The 21,568-nt window shown below is 47.1% G+C and overlaps 1 protein-coding gene across 15 annotated transcripts in view; it reads left to right on the top strand.

Moving 5' to 3' along the window:
• KALRN (kalirin RhoGEF kinase) overlaps positions 1 to 21,568 on the top strand; it is a 656,901-nt gene that overhangs the window by 282,316 nt on the left and 353,017 nt on the right. For all 15 annotated transcript variants that reach the window (XM_055315792.1, XM_055315793.1, XM_055315794.1 and 12 more), the window contains exon 10: positions 17,838 to 17,960. In XM_055315792.1, the coding sequence (XP_055171767.1) occupies positions 17,838 to 17,960 (123 nt within the window). The remainder of the gene's footprint in view (positions 1 to 17,837; positions 17,961 to 21,568) is intronic.

Raw genomic sequence — 21,568 nt, 5'->3', positions numbered from 1 at the left:
GGCCTGGGGGGGCCATTTGAGCACTGTCAGGGTTGGACCGCACACAGTGAACTCACTTCTCAATCAGCGATGCAGAAGGTCTGCTAAAGTTGGGGTGTGGTTGGGGTACAGGGCCTTTAGGGGATTCTAAGGCAAGGTTTTACTTGGCAAATGAGATTTAAAACACGGGCTATTAATGATCAGAGGTTATTTCTGGCTTAATCTCTCTTTTTGCATTATTATACCAGTCATAGCTTTTCCCCTTACCGCAAATGATAAAGAAATGGTTGTGTTTTGACCATGAAAGGACAGCCTTGCCATGAATTCGCCTTTGAATGAAATAACCCATTCATTTTTCCCTCATATTTTCTCTGACTTCTTGGGGACCCCTGGGAGCTGGGTTCTAGTTTTGATATTCTGGGGGATGGGGAGCGCCATGGTTGGGAGCTGGTAACTGCAGTTGGGGCTCAACACCACCTCCCTACTGATTTCACTGCGAGAGGCAAGGGTCAGGGCACTCATGCTTTCAGACTCTCCTGGGGCCAGTACATAATCTCAAGTCATATAAAATAACATTTCACACGCCGGGGAATCAGCCACGTATGGAAATATATACATGGACACCGCGAGCCAGCTGGACAGGTCTTTGGCATGTGGTCCCCTTCACAGTTGCTATTGGGAGGGGCCCCAGGGCTGGGTGCCCTGAGACAGAGAGAGGCTGGAGGGAGAGCAGGACATGCTATTCCTGACTGTGACGGGCTGGGAGGGGGTTCACCTTGTGACCAGTCTTGGGAGTAGACCAACCTTCAAGAGTGTCTCCAATTTTGGGCTGCCCTGACTTTGTTGTGGGCACCCCTGCCCCACCCTGTTAGGCTGGGGCAAATGATTGAGCCATCAGAGGTGACACCTCGGCCTCGGGAGAGATGGGCACTTATGTGCTGGCCCCAGCTCCCAAACCCTCGTGGAGCCTGCCGGGAATGGAGAAGCAAATGAGTCAGTGGCCTACTGCTGCCATCTGGAACTGTCCAGATAAATACATCATCCCAGAGCACAGGAGAGCACGGAGTCCATCTGTGATTGAGACAGGGTGAGGTGCCAGCCTCCAGAGGCACACACAGGGGTGTTATTGTTTCAGGGAACTTGGAGTGACTCATGGGGGTAACCAGGCTGCAGGTTGTGCCGTGTCCCTCTTTGTCCTTCTGCTGTATCCATGGCTGTGCCACCAGGATGAGCTCTGGGGAGGGACAGAGGGGCTGCAAGAGGGGTCAGGCTAAGGGCCTCCCCAACAGGAAGGTGGCATCCAGACTTGGATCGTCTCCCAGACTTTTCTGTGGCCGCCATGACATCAACACTAAAGCTAGGGGGAAAAAAAAAGTCTAGTAAAGCTACACCTGTGGCCATTCTACATCATGCTCTTAAAAATGAGAGTAGTTTTGGAAATGAGACACTATCAGTTCATTTCTACTGCATGCATCACGTTGTTGGCGCTGAACAAAAGCAAGTAGAACGACGTCGGGTGGATGTGATGGGTTCAGATTTTCCATGAGGACTGAATCCCCCAGGATGGTAATTCCGTTGTTCTTTTCAGGCTATGTGACTCTCACTTCTGGAACATAACTTCACTCACCATTGTCCCACACAGGCTCTCACTCCCCACGTCAGTGACACTGGGAGAGACATGCAAAGGAGAGTGTGGAGGAACAAGGGCTGCCAAATCCGTTAGGGAGTCCCCAGGGCTTACCTCCTACCCTTGTGCCAGTCATTAGTGCCCAGCAGATGGTGGAGTTGGTGCTTCAGAAGGCTTCTGGACATAACGCACTGAACAGTTAGGGCGAAAGACTTGGACTTTGGTCTCCTGACCCCCAGGAACTTTATATATTCCTCAACTTTATTTTGCATGTTGCATCTCATCTATTCCCTTTCTCCTTGAGAGTAGAAACCATGGCTGCTGCTTCTCCGTGCACCTGACCACTCTTAGCTATATCTGATATGAAGCTGGGGGTCTCTTTATATTTGCTGACTTGAGCTGAAATTATTATCAGAGGATCCCCAGCTTCTGTTTCTGTGAGGTGAACACCATTTAACCCTCCCCTCAGCCCACACAGTAGTTGCTAGTGAGTGGCTGGAGCCTGCCCACAGGTGTGGTGGTGGTAAAGTTTTGAGGCTCCCAGGTATTTAGAGCCAAGGTGGAGGAGACAGGGACATAGCCTCAGCACTCACAAAGCATGCCGGTGCTCATCTGTTATCCAGAAAGCTCCATGTTCTGCAGTCGGCCTACAAATGCACTGCATTACGTCCTGGCAAGATGCCTAGTTCGTTAGAATGGCCTAAGACATACCCATTCGAAAAATCTAAAGAACAATTTTATCAAAACGGGCCACTCAGTGTTCAGGGCCATAGAGTATTGATGGGACGGTTATAGGCAGAGGCATGAGAAGTCAGAGTTGGCGTCTTGAGGGAGGAGAGAATTGACAACCACATAGTCCAAGATCCAAGACTCTTGAGCACATTTGAGCTCCAGAGATGTTTGCTCGGCAGCCTCAGTGGAGAGCTTGTGAGCGAGCATCAGTGGCTGCAAGAACACAGAACTGTGCCTAGGAACACAGGCTCTGCAGTCAGACATCCTGAGTGTAAATCCCATCCCCCAAGCCTTGGCTGTGTGCCTGGGCCAGGCATTTCACCTCTGGTGCTTCCACTTCGTGCCCCCTGAAATAGGAATCAGACTGAGTGAGATACAGATACAGGCTTAGCACCCTGGCTGCCTGGCAGGTAGTAAAGCCTCCATCAGCATCGGCCTTGTCTGGGGCCTTAGCCACAGCCTCTGAGTGGGACTCGGGCGCCCCCTGGTGCTTGTGCTATTGGGGACCCCAGCTTGATTCTCCAGCGACTGTTTTGGGGGGTCCGCTGAGTTCTGTTTCGTTCAATGATAAAATCAGAGCTGTCAAAGACCTGAGAGGCCATCTAATCTAGCCTACCATATGATCGAGGAACGTGAGACCCAGCGATGTGAAATAACTTGGCTGTCACCACACAGCTCGTTAATGCAGTGCCAGGACCGGCAAAGTCTTTGGGCTCCTGGTCCAGGTATCCTATAGGAAAGCCACACGAGAGAGGAGCCAGCTAGACAGAGGAAGAGAACAGGGGGAGACACAGGAAGCCCCCAGGCGTGCTTCTATAGAGAGGGGAAAGACAGGCAGACACATGCACACAGCCCAAGACAGGAGGGAGACAGAGACAGCCAATGGGGGCAGAGGAAGAAAGGGAGAGAGACTGGAAGATCGAGGGCGGAGAACACCACATCCTCAGGATGGGAGGAGACAGAGAAAGAGGAAGGCGAAGGAGGGACAGAAGAGAAAGAAGCAGGGCCTCCTGATGGTGGAGGGAGAGGGCTGGAGAGTGCTCCGCCTCTGCCTACCTGACTGCTTGTCCCCTTGCCAATTCCGGCCTGGTCTTTGCCCAAGTAGGAATATTTTACCCATTAAGGGCCCAAAGCAGAGTAAAGCAAAGAGATGAAAACCAAGGGTAGACACGAGCGACAGAGATTCCACTTAAACCCCTGCAGTCAGAATGGGCCCGCACATCCCCCTCGGATGTGGGTGCTCTCCCTTGAGTCCCAACAGATGTGCTCAAGTTTCTTTTCCTTGCTGGGCTTGGAGGCAGTGGAAGTGAGTCTCTAAGGCTCAGACCAGAGCTGGGCTTCATTAAGCTGCAGAAAGGTGTGGATGGGGCACCGCTGCGATCCTATCACTAGCAGAATACTTTTTTTTTTTAAATTTATGATAGTAACACACACAGAGAGAGAGAGGCAGAGACACAGGCAGAGGGAGAAGCAGGCTCCATGCACCGGGAGCCTGACGTGGGATTCAATCCCGGGTCTCCAGGATCGCGCCCTGGGCCAAAGGCAGGCACCGAACCGCTGCGCCACCCAGGGATCCCCAGAATACTTTTCAGTGCTATCATTTTTCCTGTTTAGCGTGGGACAGCACTGACCGAGGTCCATCCCAACGTCACGTCTTATTTCCCCCTAACTCCTGTGTGTTCCCAGGGGTGTAAGGGACTGCTTCCTAGCCCGGATAAACCTGACTTTGTGCTGAGAAGAACAAGGAGTGGCTGGAATCTTGATCTTTCTGCTATAGGTGCAGATTCCATTCTATTTTTTTCCATAGCCAGAGCATCTGTTTTGAATACTCTCTGCAGGCCATCTTGTTTTGCCGGCCTTTCTTCTTCTTGTCCCTCTGTTGTTTGCAAGGATGAATCAATGAAATGCTTTAGCGTACCTCCTGTTGGCGAGGCCCTGCGCTGGGAGTCAGGCCCCTGTAGGAAGGGCACACGCTGGCCATGTTCAGGGCCAAAGAAGCAAAATAACAGTGTCCTGATGGAGTCAGGGCAAGGAAAGTTCCTGGTGGTCGGAGTGGGATGGCAGTGGTCCTCGGAGCCGAGGCAGAGGAGATGGAGCTGGTGTTCCTGGGGACGGCCAGGAAGCAGAGCTGAGATAGAGCCAGGGGACAGGAAAGAGGAAGTCCAACTGGGTGCCCACCCTTGGCAGGGCAGGTAGGAGGTAAGGCAGGAAGGGTGAGGCATGTTCTCCACGCTGTGATGTTTGGGGCTCCAAGGCCCTCCCTTAAGAACAAAGCCTTTTCTTATAAGCAGTCCAGTCAGGTGAGCTAGTGAGGGGCCGAATTTATCAGGCTCAGTGACTTCCCCGTCTGAATGTATCAATATTAAAGTCCATAGTTCCTGTGCTTACAAATGAATCCCACCTGTGTCTGTCAGTTTTTCTGGAGCCTCACATAGAAAATTATAGGTTTTACTATGTCAGTTCCTGCCTGCCAAAGAATATGTAAAAAGGATTTGAGAGTAACATTTTTTAAACTGTGGATATTCCAACTTTTACTAGCTGTAGTGACTCTACCCCCTTAATCACACTAAACCAGTTTGGACGTTATATGATCCCGTGGACAGCTTTGCCTAATAAAAGGTGAGTGCTTTGGGCTGCACACGGAACAATTAGTTAGAAACAAGTAACCAGAATGATGACAGGTCTAGAAATGAGCTCTTCTGATAAGAAAGGATTAAAGCGTCTAAGAAGGAAAATGCTCAGGGTGTAGTTCCAGAGAGATCAAGGAACACAGCCAAGGGAGAACCACCTGGAAAATTTGAAATGCCAGCTGCTTACTTGTTGGGTATGTGGTGGACAGGATTCAAACATCAGAGAGATTTTGTTACTGGAATGAAATGTGCCTGTAAAAGTTGTACAGTTTAAAGCTCGAGATTCATCATCTTTCTGAGTACACGTGATTGAGCTTCTAATCTCTTCACTTAGCTTTTCTTAATTAATCTTCCTGATAAGGCAGGTGAGAGTTTGGTTCTCATCCTACTGGGGAGAAAATTGAGGTTTAGGAAGGTTAAAGGAACTTGCCTAGGGTCACCTGCTGGTAGCAGAGTAAAGATTGAAATGCAAGTCCACCTAACCTCTGGGTCCTGCTCTTAGCCTCTCTGCTATGCTGTAGGCATTATGCTAGGGGACTGGAATGCAGAGGGACCGGGTCCCTGCCCTTGAGGGGTTTGTAAATGAGTGTGAGAGTGTCATTGCTCAAAGGGCCCCCATAGATTACTTGGTTCCAGTGTATGAGACTTGCCCGAGGTCATGAAGCCCACAGCTGAGATTCATCCTCAAACTGCTTGTCCAGTAAGGCCCACAGGTGACAAGACAAGTGCTGCTCATACCCAAACACCCTTTCCCATCGGTTGCATCACTGTAAAATTGCCCGCTATAGTTACCTATCTCTGATACAGATTTTCCTAGAACAGACCTTATCCATTCTCCTTTGTTTTTCACAATCTTGTTAACTTGGTGTTACTGATGCTTTTCTTTGTTGAATAATATCCCTCTGCCCATGCTAGTATTTAGGAGTGGTAAAGTTTTCATCCAAGTTATTTGGTGGTCCATCGAAATGCATTCAGATAGATGACAGGTGATCCTGCGGGCAGGGTGAACACCCAGGAAGAAAGCAGGGCTAAGGCTCAGCTGCACTGGGAGAGATAGGGAAGGGAGAGAGGGACGGTTCTGCTCCTTGGGGCTGATTTCTGATCACAGCCAAGGTAGGAAACATCCTCAACATTAGCATCTCTGGTGTCCCTGATCTTGGAGCATTCTCATTCATTCTCTCTCTCTCTCTCTCTCCCTCTCCCTCTCCCTCCCTCTCTCCCTCTCTCCCCCTCTCTCCCCCCCCCCTCTCTCCCCTTTCTCTTCTCTCCTCTCTCCATCATTGGAGGCTGGCACTGAAGGTTCTGTTCAGCCTTCTCCAAGTATTCCCTACCTAGAATTGGCAAGGTTGGGGAGTGAGCTCTAGATGCTTGCCTCAGACAGGTTCAGACCCTCCTGCCTGGGAATTGCTTGGATGTCTAGTACCCCTCGCACTCTATACTCTTCCCCAAACCCCTAACCTCCCATTCCTCGTTGCCCTACTTCCCACCTTCCTCTCCACCCTTACTTGCCAAGGTCTCTCTCTTAGTGCTTGCTTTGGTTTTCTGAGTGCAAACTCTTCTCTGATTGAACAATACTCATTCCATGGTGAGCACCTTCTAAGGAAGGATCTGGGTGCCTCCATTTGGCAGGACTGGAAGGCTGGTAGGATGTGGAGGCAGTGAGAGGAAGTCCCTTCCCAGAAGTTACTGAGCTTCAGGGCTTTCTTGATCCATGGAAATTGTAAGTACTTTTAATGTCCTCAATTCCTTTTTATTATTATGTTAATGATTGAGAAGACACCCACCATCCAGGGTCACTTCTTTTTGATAACCCCTATTCTCAACTCCTCCTTTACCTCAACATGCTATTTCTTGAGCCTTGGATACAGGCTCAAGAATAAAAGGCTCATACTTTGTCACCAGTGGGCAGCTAATCAAAGATCTGAACTGAGGAAACATGCTCCAAGAGTGAAGGTCTGAGGTGATTTGGTGCGGGTGGAAAGTTGGGTTGGAGCAGGAAGCTTCTGGCAGTCACAGTCCTCGCATGGCCAGAGAGCAGGAACTACGGAATGAGGCAAGGATAGGTCCGAGAAAACAAGGGAGATGTCAAGGGCAAATGTGGAACTGTATTTTTCAAAGTGTGGTCCTTGAAATCCTGGCATAAAAATCATCTGTTCAGAGTGGGGGAACTTGTTATAAACACAGATTATCTAGTCCTATTCCATACTTTTTGATTCAGAATCTATGGGCAAGATGGTGCCTATCAACAGGGAACAAGAATGTGTTGCCCGCTTCTTGGGGGAGCAAGAATTGCCATTTCCTCAAAGACCCTTCTAGCTAGACTAAGAATCATCAAGTTGATATAAGGCAGATTAACAGGAGAAAATCAAATTTAATAGGCATACATATAGGGAATCCACAGAGACGTGGAAATTCCAAAGACAGGCAAAATGAGGTATATATGTCATTCTGAACTAAGGATAAGGGGGTAGGGGTCTGGGATTCCAGAGGAAAGGAACGCACTTCACAGTTCCATAAGAAGAGCCGATGTTTGGTAATTAGATGTTTGTCCTATCATACAGATGGCTCACTCAGATAAAATTTCTCTCTGTTAATCATCCTTATTCTGGGAAAGACCTGCAATTTAGATTCTTCTATGTAGTTAAGGGAGGAGTTAAGTTTCTCTTGAGGCCACAGGGTCTCCAGTGCCTTCAGCTCAAAATAATCCACATGTCAAAGTGGCGCATTCTATTGGGGAGGAGGGGGGCTTGTCCTGAACCTCCTCACCTAAGTTTTAGAAATAGCCCCAGGTAGTTCTTAAGCATTTTGAATTTCCAGAACCTCAGACTTAAGAGATCCAAACTGGGGGCACCTGGGTGTCTCAGTGGTTGAGTGTCTGTCTTTAGCTCAGGTCATGATCCCGGGGTCCTGGGGTCGAGTCCAGCATCAGGCTCTCTACCGAGAGCCTGCTTCTCTCTCTGCCTGTGTCTCTGCCTCTCTCTGTGTGTCTCTAATGAATAAATAAATCTTAAAAGAGAGAGATCCAAACTGAAATGATGAGAAGTATGGTGACACCATAAATAGGCATCCAGGCACCAGGGTGAGGAGATTCTTTCAGGGAGGTGCCAAGGACAAAGGCAAGTTCCAGTCACCCCCAGCCTCTGCTCTGATGGGAAGGGACAGGTTTGGGCTGACTGGGAGTGGAGGGCTGCAGGGTGGAGGCAGCTGAAACTGTGGGGCTTCGGGTCTCCTGGCCAGCTTCTACCCAGCATTGGTCTGTCAGGTGAAGGAGCCACGATTCTAAGGGGAAGGAGAAGAGACACCTGCTAATGAGTTTCAGCTGCTGCTTCTCAGAAAAATGATGGCTTGTCCTGCCATAGCAAGACATTTATTTTGATTATAACTGTACCAGAGAAGGGACAGAAAAATGACCTGTTGGTAATTGGGCATTTCAAGTGGCGCTTACATGCTCTCCAGGCTCAGGCGATGGGAGCTGGGTGGTAATGGCGTTGTGTGAGCCACTCCTCTTCAGGACTAGCATTCACTGTACTGTTCTGGGAGAGAGAAATAATATGATGAACTGTCTTGGGTACTCTTACGTATCGTGTGTACTGGAGCCTTTAACAGAGCACAATGTGTTGTAGACAGCTGATTGTGTGTGTGTTCTTTTTCATTGGTCTCAGAATAATGGCTTTGTAAAGAGCAGGGAGGCTGTAGGCAGGGGGACTTGCTGAGAGGGAGGAGTTCTTCTGTTTACTTAAAACAACAGAAACTTCCTGCTTATTTTACTGTGGATCAAATTATGACACAAGCATAATAACCTGTCTTGAATAAGATGATTGATCAGGGGAGCCAGATGACGGAATCACGGGGCTGAGATTCTGATGCCACATGCGTTTGTAAATTGTCTCCATTTCCTTTAATCACACAGGAAGTTTCTCAAATCAGATGGGATGAGTTCATTCACTCATTTGTTCAGCAAATGCTGAGAACCCAGCTGTGAACCCAACAAAGCCCCTGCCCACACAGAGCTTATATTCGGGAGGTAGAGAGAAAACACCACCACAGACAGATGGATGTGTAATATGTCATATAGGGAGTGGTAGCCAGTGGTGGATGAGCAGAAAGCGGAATGAATAAGCCATGGCCATATGTTTAAGAGGAGGTTCTAGGCAAATGAAATGGGATCTATGAAATCCTTGACACCAGAATGAACTGGGTACCTTCCTGAAAATGGGTGAATGGCCAAAGTGGCTGCAGAATAGAGAACAGGACAAAAGGGTAAGAAGTTTGAAGAAAAGGAACCAGATCAAATTAGACCTCATAAGCTATGAAGAGCATTTGGATTTTCTAAGTGTGGTAGCAAACAATGGTAGAGTTTTTAGTAAAGGGAATGTTGAATTGATTTATGTTTAAAGAAATAGGTCTTTAAAGAATAGGTCTTTAAAGAAATAGGTTAGATAACCTTTAGGCAGGGGCTATCTAATAAAGGTTAGATAACCTTTATTTATCTAAATAAAGATATTTAGATATCTTTATCTAAAAGATAAAGGGCTGGGGCGCCTGAGTGCTCAGTCCGTTAAGTATCTGCCTTCGGCTCAGGTCATGATCTTGGGGTCCTGGGATCGAGTCCATCATGGGGCTCTGCACTCAGCAGGGAAACTGCTTCTCCCTCACCCTCTACCCCTCCTCCCACTCATGCCCTCTCTCTCTCGCAAATAAATAAATAATCTTTAAAAAAAATTAAAAGAAGAAATAGGTCCAGCTAACAGCATACAAGAAAGGGTTAAGAAGAAAGACTCTCAGGCTTGCAGCTCAGCAGTGGGGCGAATTTGGCATCTTTTGTTGAGATGGGGAACACCAAGAGAGGAGGGCAGAAGGGAATCTAGAGTTCTGTTTTAGATATGTTAGGTCTGAGGTTACATACCAGATTGGAGTGGGAGAGGAAGCCACGGGGGATGAGTCTCAGTCTCAGGAGAGAAATTTGAGTTGGACCTGTGACTATGGGAATTACCAACACACAGATGACACTTAAAGACATGGAACTGGGTGAGATAATGCAGGGAGTAAGAGAAGAGAGGGGAGAGGTTCAGAAGAAAGCCCTCAAGCATTCTAAAATTTAGAGGCTGGGAAGTTGGACAACAAGGGATCAAAAAAAGAAAACTGCACATAGGCAGGTATGAAGGTCATTGAGGCAGGAGCAATTCCTAGTAAGGAGTGCATCCAAGGAGCTAATACAGAAATGTTTTTGGAAGAGGGCAGGCTCTTCATTTCTTAAGTGGGGCTGAGCAAGGAGGGTGTCTCCACAGGGTGAGAGGGCTGCAGTGGCCCAGGGAAGTCAGTGCCCAAGCGGGCTCAGGATGGCTTTGTGTGGGGGGCAGCTCAGCACCAGTAGCCCTCAAGGAAATGTGGTCCAGAGCAGAGTGTGGTCCAGAGCAGAGTCCCTGTACAGGAGCAGCCTGGTGCACGGTGCCAGAGTCCAAGGAGGGTGAACAGAGCACCTGTAAGAGAGGGTGGCTCTGCGTAGGTGCCGACTGAGCAGGGTAAGGAGACCATCCCCAAAGGCCAGAGCTGTGGTGCTGTGTCACAGCCCAGGTGGAGTGAGAAGAGCACCCATGCAGGGACAGCAACCCCATCGAGAGGATCAGAGTCCAAAGAGGTTGAAGAGATGTCCACACAGCAGGTTAGCCAGGGGAGGTTTATTAGGATGTGGTCTTGGAATCCACCCTTGGGGAAGGAATCCTGACTCCACTCTTTGGGAGCTGCGTGAGCTCAGACAAGTTAATTAACCTCTCTGAGACTTACTTTCTTCGTCTAAACATAGGGGTGATAACTCTCACCTTTCAGTGTTGTGAGACAGCACAGAGGAGGTGAGGAGCCGCATGCCCTGGCCTAGTGCTTAACAGCGAGAAAGCCCTCCGCGGATAATAGTCTTCTTCTGAGGAGGGGAGCTGCTGTACCCTCCATGTAATAAAATAATGAAATATTTGAGTTGAAGAAGACTTAGGGAGATGGTCGGGTCCAGTATTTTCATTTGAGGCAGTGAGGTCCAGGGAGGAGAAGGTACATACCCAGCTGGGTCACAGATGGTTAGGGGTACACCTGGGACCAGAACCCAGGTTCCTCTTGACCCCGAGGATGGTATCTATAAGTTTGTTGATAATGATGGTGCCACATTTTACTGATGCTTTAGGAGCCTAAAGGGGTTAATGTAGGTGGAGCTTAGAAACAGACTTAAAATTTCCGAGGTAGATATCTCTTAAGTGCAGGGGCCTCCTGCATTGGGCTGAATGACCCTGTGGGTTTCCTCAAACACTAGGATTCAATCACATGAGAAGAGCCCAAAAAATCAGAGTCCCCCGACGGTAGACAGGTAGGCCCTTGATCTTCTCTCATTAACTGAATTGCATTCATGGCCACACTGTTCAGAAAAACAATATCAATATTTCTCTTCAAAAAGATCTTTTCTCTCTTAGCAGCTAGAAAGGACTGTCTCCTGCCCTGAAAAGCGCCCTGCCTTGACTGCGTGCTCATTGGAATAAACACAATTAGATGAGGAAGAAAGGGGGCGATTAGGGAATTATGTTTAATGGCTGTTAGATTTGGCTCCCACACCCGGTTCAGGATGTGAGCTGCTCTCTCTTGGAAAAGACTGTTCTGGGAAAGGACTAATTTCTGGTTGAACAGTTGGGGCATGAAAAAGGAAGAAGAGCTTTACAAGTTGTTTTTGAGACTGCCTGTCTGCTCTAACACCTTGAGGTCCTGGGCTTTTGTCCCCAGAGACAGGGCACAGGTCAGACCTTCTCCTGAATGGGTTGGCACCGACTCTGTCAAGATGGTGGGGCACAGGCTGAGCCAGATTTGCTCTTGACAGCTCACGGCCATAAGCATTCGTCGGGTAGCTCCTGCATGTGCTGTGCTCCAGGGATGCTGGGGGCAGGAGGATGGTAGGAGGGTCGGATACAGTAGGGAAAATCTCACACTCCTGGAGCTGGAGAACTAACCACCTGCCGGGTGGGGCAGTGGAGAGGGTGGACACACACGAGAGAGGCCCTGTGACAGAGTGAAGGAGAGGAGCACAGAGCTGACACATGCACCCCAAGTCGTGTGGTGGGGATGAGGGTGAGTTGAGCGCAGTTCAGTGTGTAGTAACAAACCACGCTGCGCTGTGAGGCTGGGAATCACCAGGAGGTCAGAGTCTAGTGGGAGAGATGGGCCTGGAGGCAGTAATTGCGGGTCCAACACAATCAGGGAAGGGTGACCCACCCCCAGCCTGGGTGGGTTATTAAAGAGAAGCCTTTCCAGAACTAGTGATTTTGAGATGATGCTTAAAGGATGAGTAGAAAGGAGGCTGAGAAGCAGAGATAGGGAGAAAGGAGGATATGGACATCACAGGGGAAGTTAAAGGTAGTGAGCAGAACTCAGAAAGCAAGAAGCAGCTTTGGGGGCATTCGGGGGTGGGTGAGGCAGGGACTCATTGGAGGTGGGCTTGAGAGGGGGTGGGTGGCCACAGAGGACTTTGCGTGTCAGGTCAAGGGGCCCCTCTAAAACTGTGTCCTGGTGAAATGCCCCTTCAAGAATGCACAGGTTAATTCCATTTAGACCTAAGTTTGTGTTTTTCAAATGAATTTGGTGTCCCTAATTTTTAAATTTTAGGATCCAAGGATATTAACAATTTATAAATTCTTTTTTATTTTTTTTTAATTTTTTTAAAGATTTTATTTGTTTATTCATGAGAGACACAGAGAGAGAGAGGGGGAGAGGCAGAGACACAGGCAGAGGGAGAAGCAAGCTCCATGCAGGGAGCCCGACGTGGGACTCGATCCCGGGTCTCCAGGATCATGCCCTGGGCTAAAGGCGGCACCAAACCGCTGGGCCATCGGGGCTGCCCTATAAATTCTTTTTTAAACCTCAGTGTATAAAATCGCTCCTTTGTAACTAAGGGCACCTCTTGCCAGAATCAGATTGACAGCTATCATTGGGTGCTGCTTCCCACTCAAGTTCACAGGCATAACTGCCATTTGTCAAAACCAGAGCGTGACTATGAAAATGGAAAGAAAACCAGAAAAATCTGTTATCTCTGTGCTGTCCCTCATAACTCCTTTGCTTCTGCACCAGTGACCAGATCCTCCACCCATGCTTTTATTCAAACCATGCCCCAGGGGGGTCAGCCATCCGCCTGCCTCCCTGTTGTCCCCATCCCTAACCACCAAATCCTGGCCATTCTCTGCCCCGAATATTACATCTGTCTCTCCATGGACAATGCCCCTGGGCTCATCTGAGCCAGCATCAACTCTTGTCAGGATTTCTGCAGTAATGTCCTGTTTTCCCACCTCTATTCTCACCTTCCTCCAATTCTCCACAGAGCAAAGATAATAGCTTTTAAATGCAGCTCTTTCTCCTTTTGCAGCAGCCCTTCAGTGGCTCCTAGGATGAGCCCTGAAATCCCACTGGGCACACCACCGGGGCTCAGCATGTCTGGTTCCTGCCTTCTCTGGGCTCGTTACCTGCTTGACCCCTACTCAGGCCATGCTGATGGCTTGTCTCCCTGCTTGGTTAAGTCCTGCTCTCAGCGCTCAGCTCAACCTCACTTCTTCAGAGAGGCCTTCCCTGACTGTTGGCACTTTCACCGTTGCAGCTCATGACCAGTTGTGTGGTCCTCTGTCCAGTGCCCATTCCCGACATAGACTGAGTTCCCAGAATCAGGATCCCGCCTGCCTTGCTTACTACCGCCTCCTGGCTGTTCTAGTGCCAGCACCAGGGCACGGGAAGACTAATAAGTATCTGAATACAGTGATGTTCCCATCTCACAGGTGCTCCTTTGCTCCCTGAAGAACCCACAGGCAAAAACTAAAAAATAACACCTTCTAGGTTGGAAACACTTGAATACCAATTCAAAGCCATTGATGGGTATTGTTAACTATCATCCTAAGATTGATAATTGATTGTTTTATTTTTTAAAGATTTCATTTTTTTATTTCAGAAAGAGAGATAGCAAAAGAGAGGACAAGCCAGTGGTGGTGGGGGTGGGGTGGGGTGGGAGAGGCAGAGGGATTCCCTGCTGAGCAGGGAGCCTGATGTGGGGCTGGATCCCAGGATCCTAGGATCATGACCTGAGCAGAAGGCAGACACTTAACTAAATGAGCCACCCAGGTGCCCAGATAGTTGATTATTTTAAATAAAATTTTGCAGATGAGAGAAGTTAAACAGATAGCTAATAAGAGGTACCTTGATGGGCGCATATGCTTCAGTAGGGTTCCAGGGATTTGGCTGGAAATGCAGTTTATTCTTCATCCAGGGATCTTCCAAGTCTGTGATGCACCAGAAACTGTGAGATATACAGATTTCTGATGCTGCATATTAATTTATGGAGTATAATTATGAGACATTGCTGGCATCTGCTTAGAAAGCATATTTCTCTGCTATGTGGTCCAGGGGGGAAGCTAGATTGTACTTCCAGAATTGGGGGACATGGAATCAGGGTCAAGAGAGCATGTGGTCTAAACATGTGTGTCAAGTAAGGGGGGCTCTCAGTGAACTGTCTGAAACAGTCAGAAATCAACATTTTATTTTTTTTAATTTTTATTTATTTATGATAGTCACACACACAGAGAGAGAGAGAGAGAGAGAGAGAGGCAGAGACATAGGCAGAGGGAGAAGCAGGCTCCATGCACCGGGAGCCCGACGTGGGATTCAATCCCGGGTCTCCAGGATCGCGCCCTGGGCCAAAGGCAGGCGCTAAACCGCTGCGCCACCCAGGGATCCCTGACATCAACATTTTAAACACTACCTCATAGAGTGATGATGTTTTTCTAACCTCAAGTACTTTTCCAGTTTCTATGGATTATTAAAGTAATTTTGTTCACACCCTAAATCATTTGCCTTTTTATTTGTTGAATTGATTTCCACGCAGTCGCTGCATCTTCACCAAGGTTGCTCATGTGTTCCCCACAGCTTTGGCTCTGATGGCAGAAGCTGGACTAAATGGAGACGATATAACATCACAGAGCAATCAAAGTTATGTTTAAACTAATAAAAGCCTCTCAGATATGAAATAGATTTTTAAGAGGTTAAGGTAGAGCTAATTAAGTAAACTTAAGTGTCATTAACTGACAATGAATTGGCATTTTAAAGAAAGCAAAAGAACTTAAATAGGACACAAATTGCTTTTTTAAAAACATTTACAAGTTGTGAAATTACCCCCAGGCAGTATAAAAGCTAACCATTTGCTAACTAGTAGATGGAAAGCTTTTCTCTTAAACCAGTTTGTTTCAGCATAACACATTTCATCAAAGCTAGAGATACAAAATGATATGAAAGAAATTAAACTCATTAAAACATTGCCGGACAAGCAGGTCGCACTTAACTGCTCTCAACTGAATAAGTAAATAATCGTAATCTGAGTAATCTGTCATAAATTCCAAAGCATTCATGAAAAGCCACATGATGGCTCTTTTGTATATCAAAATTATCAAAACTATTCATAAGCTTCACTATCTGGGATTAATACAAGTTTAAATACGCATAAAAATTGCAAAACCACGCTATCCATGGTACACAGTACATGGAAAACTTTGTGACTAGAAATATTTGTCTTTGACCTTGCGTGCTGATGCTCAATATCCTCTTTACAACAGAAAATTGTGGGATCACATTGTGTCAAGTCAAATGAAAATGCACTCTCCTGATTTTTTGTTGTTGTGGCTGTTGAAATTTCCCCATAAATGATTCTAGAGAGATGTGAGCTCTTCTTTCCTCTATAAAAGGAACATTTAGAGTTCTTTTCAGTGCTGCCTTTCAGTATTTGTGAAAGGTAAAAATCCAGTTCATTTACTACTGCAATTTCTTTTTACAGATATGCCTCTGGAATATTAAAATCATATATTGCGAGAATTGTTATGTAAAATATTTAAATCTCTACATCCACTGTTTATATGGTCATTCCCTAAGAAGCCTTTCTTTTCTCCTTTTTCATGGGCCATTATCTGACATTCCAGTTTTGTTAAGGGGATATTTGTTAAATCTCATTTTTATATTCATACATACATTTCTCTGATCTAATACCAATCTTGTAGTGGGCTTTGTGATAGTGTCACCGAAGACTTCGAAAGCTTCCGTACTTTGCACAATTGCAGGTGTAATTTATCGCACATGGTGGAGGAAGTGAAGCCAAAACTAGATTCTTTGGAGCCAGAACTCCCATGCCTATACTCCATGGAATGATTTGGTCTGTCTGCTTGCCACAGGGCAGTCTGTAGAAGAAACAGAGGAATGGACTAAAGCATCTTTTTATTTATTTTTTTTTAAATTTTATTTATTTATGATAGGCACACAGTGAGAGAGAGAGAGAGAGAGAGAGGCAGAGACACAGGCAGAGGGAGAAGCAGGCTCCATGCACCGGGAGCCCGACGTGGGATTCGATCCCGGGTCTCCAGGATCGCGCCCTGGGCCAAAGGCAGGCGCTAAACCGCTGCGCCACGCAGGGATCCCTTTATTTATTTTTAAGATTTTATTTATTTATTTGAGAGAGAGAGAGAGAGAGAGAGAGAGAGATTGTGTGCACATGTGAGCAGAGGGGAGAGGCAGAGGGAGAGGAGAAGGAGACTCCTAGATCATGACCTGAGCCAAAGGCAGGTGCTTAACCCACTGAGCCACCCAGGTGACCCTAAAGCATCATTTTAAACAGGCCCAGTTCATCTAAATCATCTTCCCAAAAAGTCCTTCTAGAATCTGAGAAGGCTAAAACATCATTAACCAAAAGTTGAGGTTTAGTCCAGAATAGCAGGGATAGAGTGAGCTCAGTTGTCTTGGCAGGATCTCTAACAGGTGTGTGTCTATATAACTGATTTAATTTTAGCCACCTGCTTTATTGAGCATCAACTCTTCGGAGACCAGGGAGTGAACTGTTTCCCTTCTCCCTGGGAGGCACACATTTTTGTTAGGCCTTTGACGTGAATGCAAAAGAGGTGTGAAAGGCTTTAGTCCTCCCTCCTTTTCAAGGCTTCTACTAAGGGGTTTCCACTCCCTCTGTCCAGAGCCCCTCAGGAAAACATATTTTCTCACCTTCTCAGCATCCCTCTCCCTCATCCCTCTACTGCTCCAGCTACCTCTGTTCCAGGCTAACTACTGAGGAAAATGTCTTGAGGCCAAATCACTAATCTTAAGCGTAGAAAAACATGGGGTCTCCACTTCTTTCCAGGAGAGAATCATAGATACTAAAGGCCTTAGGATGTAAAGACCCTAATTTATGTGGTTGGTTGGTTGGTGCTGATTGGAGGAGAGAAGTGGAAAGAAGCCAGAAAGGACAGTCGTCCTAGTGATCACTCTCTTGAGCGACCAGATGGTGACTAACCAGTGTGGACTGTACCCTCAAAATTAGGAAGGGAGTCCCAGGAGCTCGAGGAGGCAGGGTCCCCATGACTAGTTGCCTCTGCTCTGAGTGCTTTTATGGTAAAGTGAGGGATGAGTAAGCCATGAGGGCCAAGGAACTGCCCTGACCTCATGCTGCCTAATTTTCCACCAGCGTGCTTGACTTTTGACTTTTGACTTTTGACTTTATGTGAGTGGAGTAAAGGTAATGAGGGGTTTAAACTGTGCCTGATGGTCTGTGTAGCTTGTTTAAAATAATAATTAAGGCTGGGAAAACTGAAAGAATAATGAGGGGATATTCCAGAGATCAAAGATGAGTTGAATTTAGCTAAGGGTGGGATTGCTACATGAGCAATGACAGTAATGAAATCCTTGGATCCACGGTGGAGTGAACGTTTCCAGCTGGACTGCTGCTTTCTGATTGGGATGGGAACTCTAGGACTCTAGTGGTCACTCATATTGTCACATGGCTTTCCTTCTGCCAGGGAGTCATTGTTTCTGTCATCCTTCTCTCTGACCAGGTGTTGGACTGGATTGAAAACCACGGTGAGGCCTTTCTCAGCAAACACACCGGGGTTGGGAAGTCCCTGCATCGAGCCCGGGCCCTGCAGAAGAGACATGATGACTTTGAAGAGGTGGCCCAGGTGAGATGCTGTGTGTGGTTGTATGTGTGTGGAGCTGGGCGAGGGAGGCCAGGGCTGGGGCTTTGGTATTTGGTGAGGCATGTTGGGTTGATAGGCTGGTGGTTTCTGGGCTGCCTTCCTGCCTGATGCAAGGAGACCCTTGTCTGCTCTTGGATCACTGGGCGAGTGATCAATAGGCCCTTGTTTATGGTCTTCAGAGAAGATCTTCCTGCCCGCATGATCTGTAAAGGCCTTGTACACAAGGTGGTAATGGCAAAAGGAATTGCTGTTAGAAACACCAGTGGCCCAGAACTATTGCTTATAGTGGCAAGTGGGAGCTGAAAATCAGCATTAGCTCTGCTTGCAAAGCTGTGTATCTTCTAGGACCTGGAGGAAGAGATGCACCTCTTCACCACATCGTGTATCCACAAGGCTGAATGTGCCTGGAGAATATGGCATAGTATTCAGTCTTGTAGCTGAGCGATGCTCCTGATCCCCAAAAGGGCATTTTTTCTAATTATGCAAAGATGCCATGAGAAGCCTTGACCATTTGAGTTCATGGCAGAGTGATATAAGAGGGCTTTTTTGTTCTGAGCCTCCAGCCCCCCAATTTTATCCTAACTCTCTTATGTTTCTCTTTTGGGGGAGTTCTCTAATGGATCCTGAACATCTTCATCTTCAAAATGAAATACTACTCTGTCCAGTTATGTTGTCGGGCGTGATCAGTTGCAGTGGAAACTAAGACTTAAGAATGAATCAGGGAAGCGCCATCTGAGAGGGAATCAGTATGGGGCAGAAGGGAGGATGACAAAGCTAGGGTTTGCCACAGTTTTAACCAGGCCTGGCTCTGATCCCACCATGTGGACAGTCCTCACTGTGGGTGTCACACTGGGCATTGTGCAGAGTGCCAACCCTCATGCAAGGGGGCCCCAGCTCAAGACAAAGCTGTGGGAGAGCTGTGGGTGCAAAAGGTGAACCCCTGCCAAGAACCAAAGGAATCTGCTAGAGGACAGGAAAGTGGTGGGAGCAACCTACATCTCTAGAGAAGCTGCAAGTGAATGCTGGGAAGTGAGAGGCCCGGCAGGTGCCAGAAAGACTGAGTCACTAGTGACCTCAAGCAGGGAATACAGATGGATTAGACCCAACCTATGCAATAAAGAAAGCCTCATATAGAATCTTTGTGCACAGTTGGTGGGAAAATAAAGTGATGTAGTCACTCTATGGCAATTCCTCAAAAAATTAAATATAGAATTGCCATATGATTCAGCAATCCTACTTTTATATATATATATATATATACTCAAAAGAATTAAAAGCAGGGATGTGAAGAGATTCTTGTATATCCATGTTCATAGCAGTATTGTTCACAATGGCCAAAAGGTGGAAGCAACCCAAGTGTCCAGATGAAAGGATAAATGAAATGTGGTCCCTACAAACAACGAACTATTATTCAACCCCAAAAAGGAAGGAAATCTGACACACGCTACAAAATGGGTGAATTTTGAGGACATTATGCCATGTGAAATAAGCCAGGCATGAAAGGACACATATTAGTCTACTTATATGAAGTACCTAGAGTAGTCATATTCATAGAGACAGAGAGTAGAATGATGGTTGCCAGGGGCTGGAGTGGGGGGTGGGCAGGGGAGGGAATAGGGAGTTATTTAATGGATACAGTTTCAACCTTATAAAGAGTTCTGGAGATGCACAGTAGTCATGGTTGCACAACAATGTGAATCTATTTGATGTCACTGAACTGAAAAAGCTTTATATTTTGTGTATTTTACTACTATCACAAGAACAAAAAAGCAAACCTCATCCATACAAGGGCCTTCTACGGAATGGGCTGGATTATGCCAATGTAACATAGACAGGCCATGTATGCATATGGCATGACCCAAAATATCTGAGTGTCCAGGCATCCTGGGTGCTTCTGCTCTCTGTCAGATGGCAAAGGATGGGAGAGGGCCACATGGACGCCCTGTCTGCTGAGAGTGGGGGTTGTGGTATCTGGGACAGTCTATTGGAATGGAGCCATCCTATAGCTGTGGTGTTATTGCCCTTTGGTTATCCTGTTATGCCCTTCCTCACTTAGAAAGGACGTCTGCAGAGCCACCCACAACCCTGAGCCAACCAGCCCCCCTCGCCTTCTTCCTGCTGGAGCCTCAGAGGCAATACCAGCCTTGGTTATAGGTCCTTGAGGGAGCTGTTGTTTTGTGTGCTGTTACAACTGAGCAAGCCTGGCTGCCACCCAAACTCTAACCCCATTTCTCCCAAGTGCTCCCCTACCTTCTCACTGGTGCCTGATAAGCCTTTCACGTGGAACCGTGCAATTCAATCAGCAGCGGAGACACATTCCTTTAAATTCATGCTAAAGAAAGAATGGACACATTTTTGGGAGCTTATGGTTCTATTATGTATTTTGTCTCCCACCAATCCTGAATGATGGATTGTAGTAGCCTTGTTTTACAGAAGATGATACGAAAGCTCAGAAAATTCTTCTTCCCATTGGCCCTGCTAGGATTCAAACTCAGGGCTGTCTGACTGCAGAGTCATGTTTTTACCCTAACTTCATGCTGTCCTTCCTTACTGAAGTATAGGACCTGAGTGTAAAATTCATTTCTAGGTGCCGGTTTGCCCAGGAAAAGTACAGAACAAAGAGCAAGAGTGGAGGGGAGTGGAGAGGAGATGCTGCTGTGGGGCCAAATGGGGCCATCCCATTTGACATGCATTCACAGCCTTTCCCAGGCTCTGCCAATGAGTAATCTGTTTATAATCCACATCTCCCTGTCCCTGCTTTCAGATAAGACAGTGTCTTTCTTAGGAGAGGAGAGTTCTACCTTCTAAAAGACTCATGCTTTTAGAAGTGTTTCCTCTGGAATGGGGACAGATATGGACAACAAAGGGAGCACATTAACGAGGGGCCATGAGGTTGCCATATTGCCCTGTAAATCGGTGTCTAGAGAGGAGTCTCATAGTCTGGTAATAAATCCTGCTTTGTTTTCTCATCCCTACTCTGGGGAAGGGAGTAGGCAGTGGAGCTGCCTAGCATCCTGGCATTGGTAGTCCACACTGGAAAACCAACTTGACTGGCAAAGGCAGATGGGCTGTCAGCAGCCTCAGACCTACTTTGTTCTGTGCAATGTGATCATCACACTCAAGTGGTGAGAAAAGAGATGATCCAGGCAGGAAAGGGCATGCGTTCTCTCCTGCTTCTGTTCTCAATTAGGTGAGGGCCACTGGGAGAGGAGGAGTGGATTTAATCAGGATTAGACAATTCTTGAATCAGAGATCAATGCTAAAAACCAAAGCATGGAAACTCTTGCTGCTTGTTTGTTTGAGGTTGCTGGCTAAGAGATATAGTCAGGAAGGGTATTGCAAATGGTGAGAAGTGGGAGGCTGGGGGGTGGAGGGGTCACTTGTTGCCAGTACTACAGAGGGTCATGATTCAGCAAAGGAATCTCTTCTAATGTTCTGATTTTGTGGATCTTTGATCTGAAGCTGATATGAGAAGGAAATTCTGAGCACTGTTCTCTATATTCAGGTTAAAAATTGTCTTGAACCAAAGCAGGAAGAGAGCTGTTGCACCTGTTACAGCCCCTGGGTTTCTGCTCTTCTGCAGGGAAGAG

The sequence above is a fragment of the Nyctereutes procyonoides genome, unplaced genomic scaffold (genome assembly GCF_905146905.1).
Source record: "Nyctereutes procyonoides isolate TBG_1078 unplaced genomic scaffold, NYPRO_anot_genome, whole genome shotgun sequence".
NCBI lineage: Eukaryota > Metazoa > Chordata > Mammalia > Carnivora > Canidae > Nyctereutes > Nyctereutes procyonoides.
This window is presented reverse-complemented; position numbering and strand designations above follow the sequence as displayed.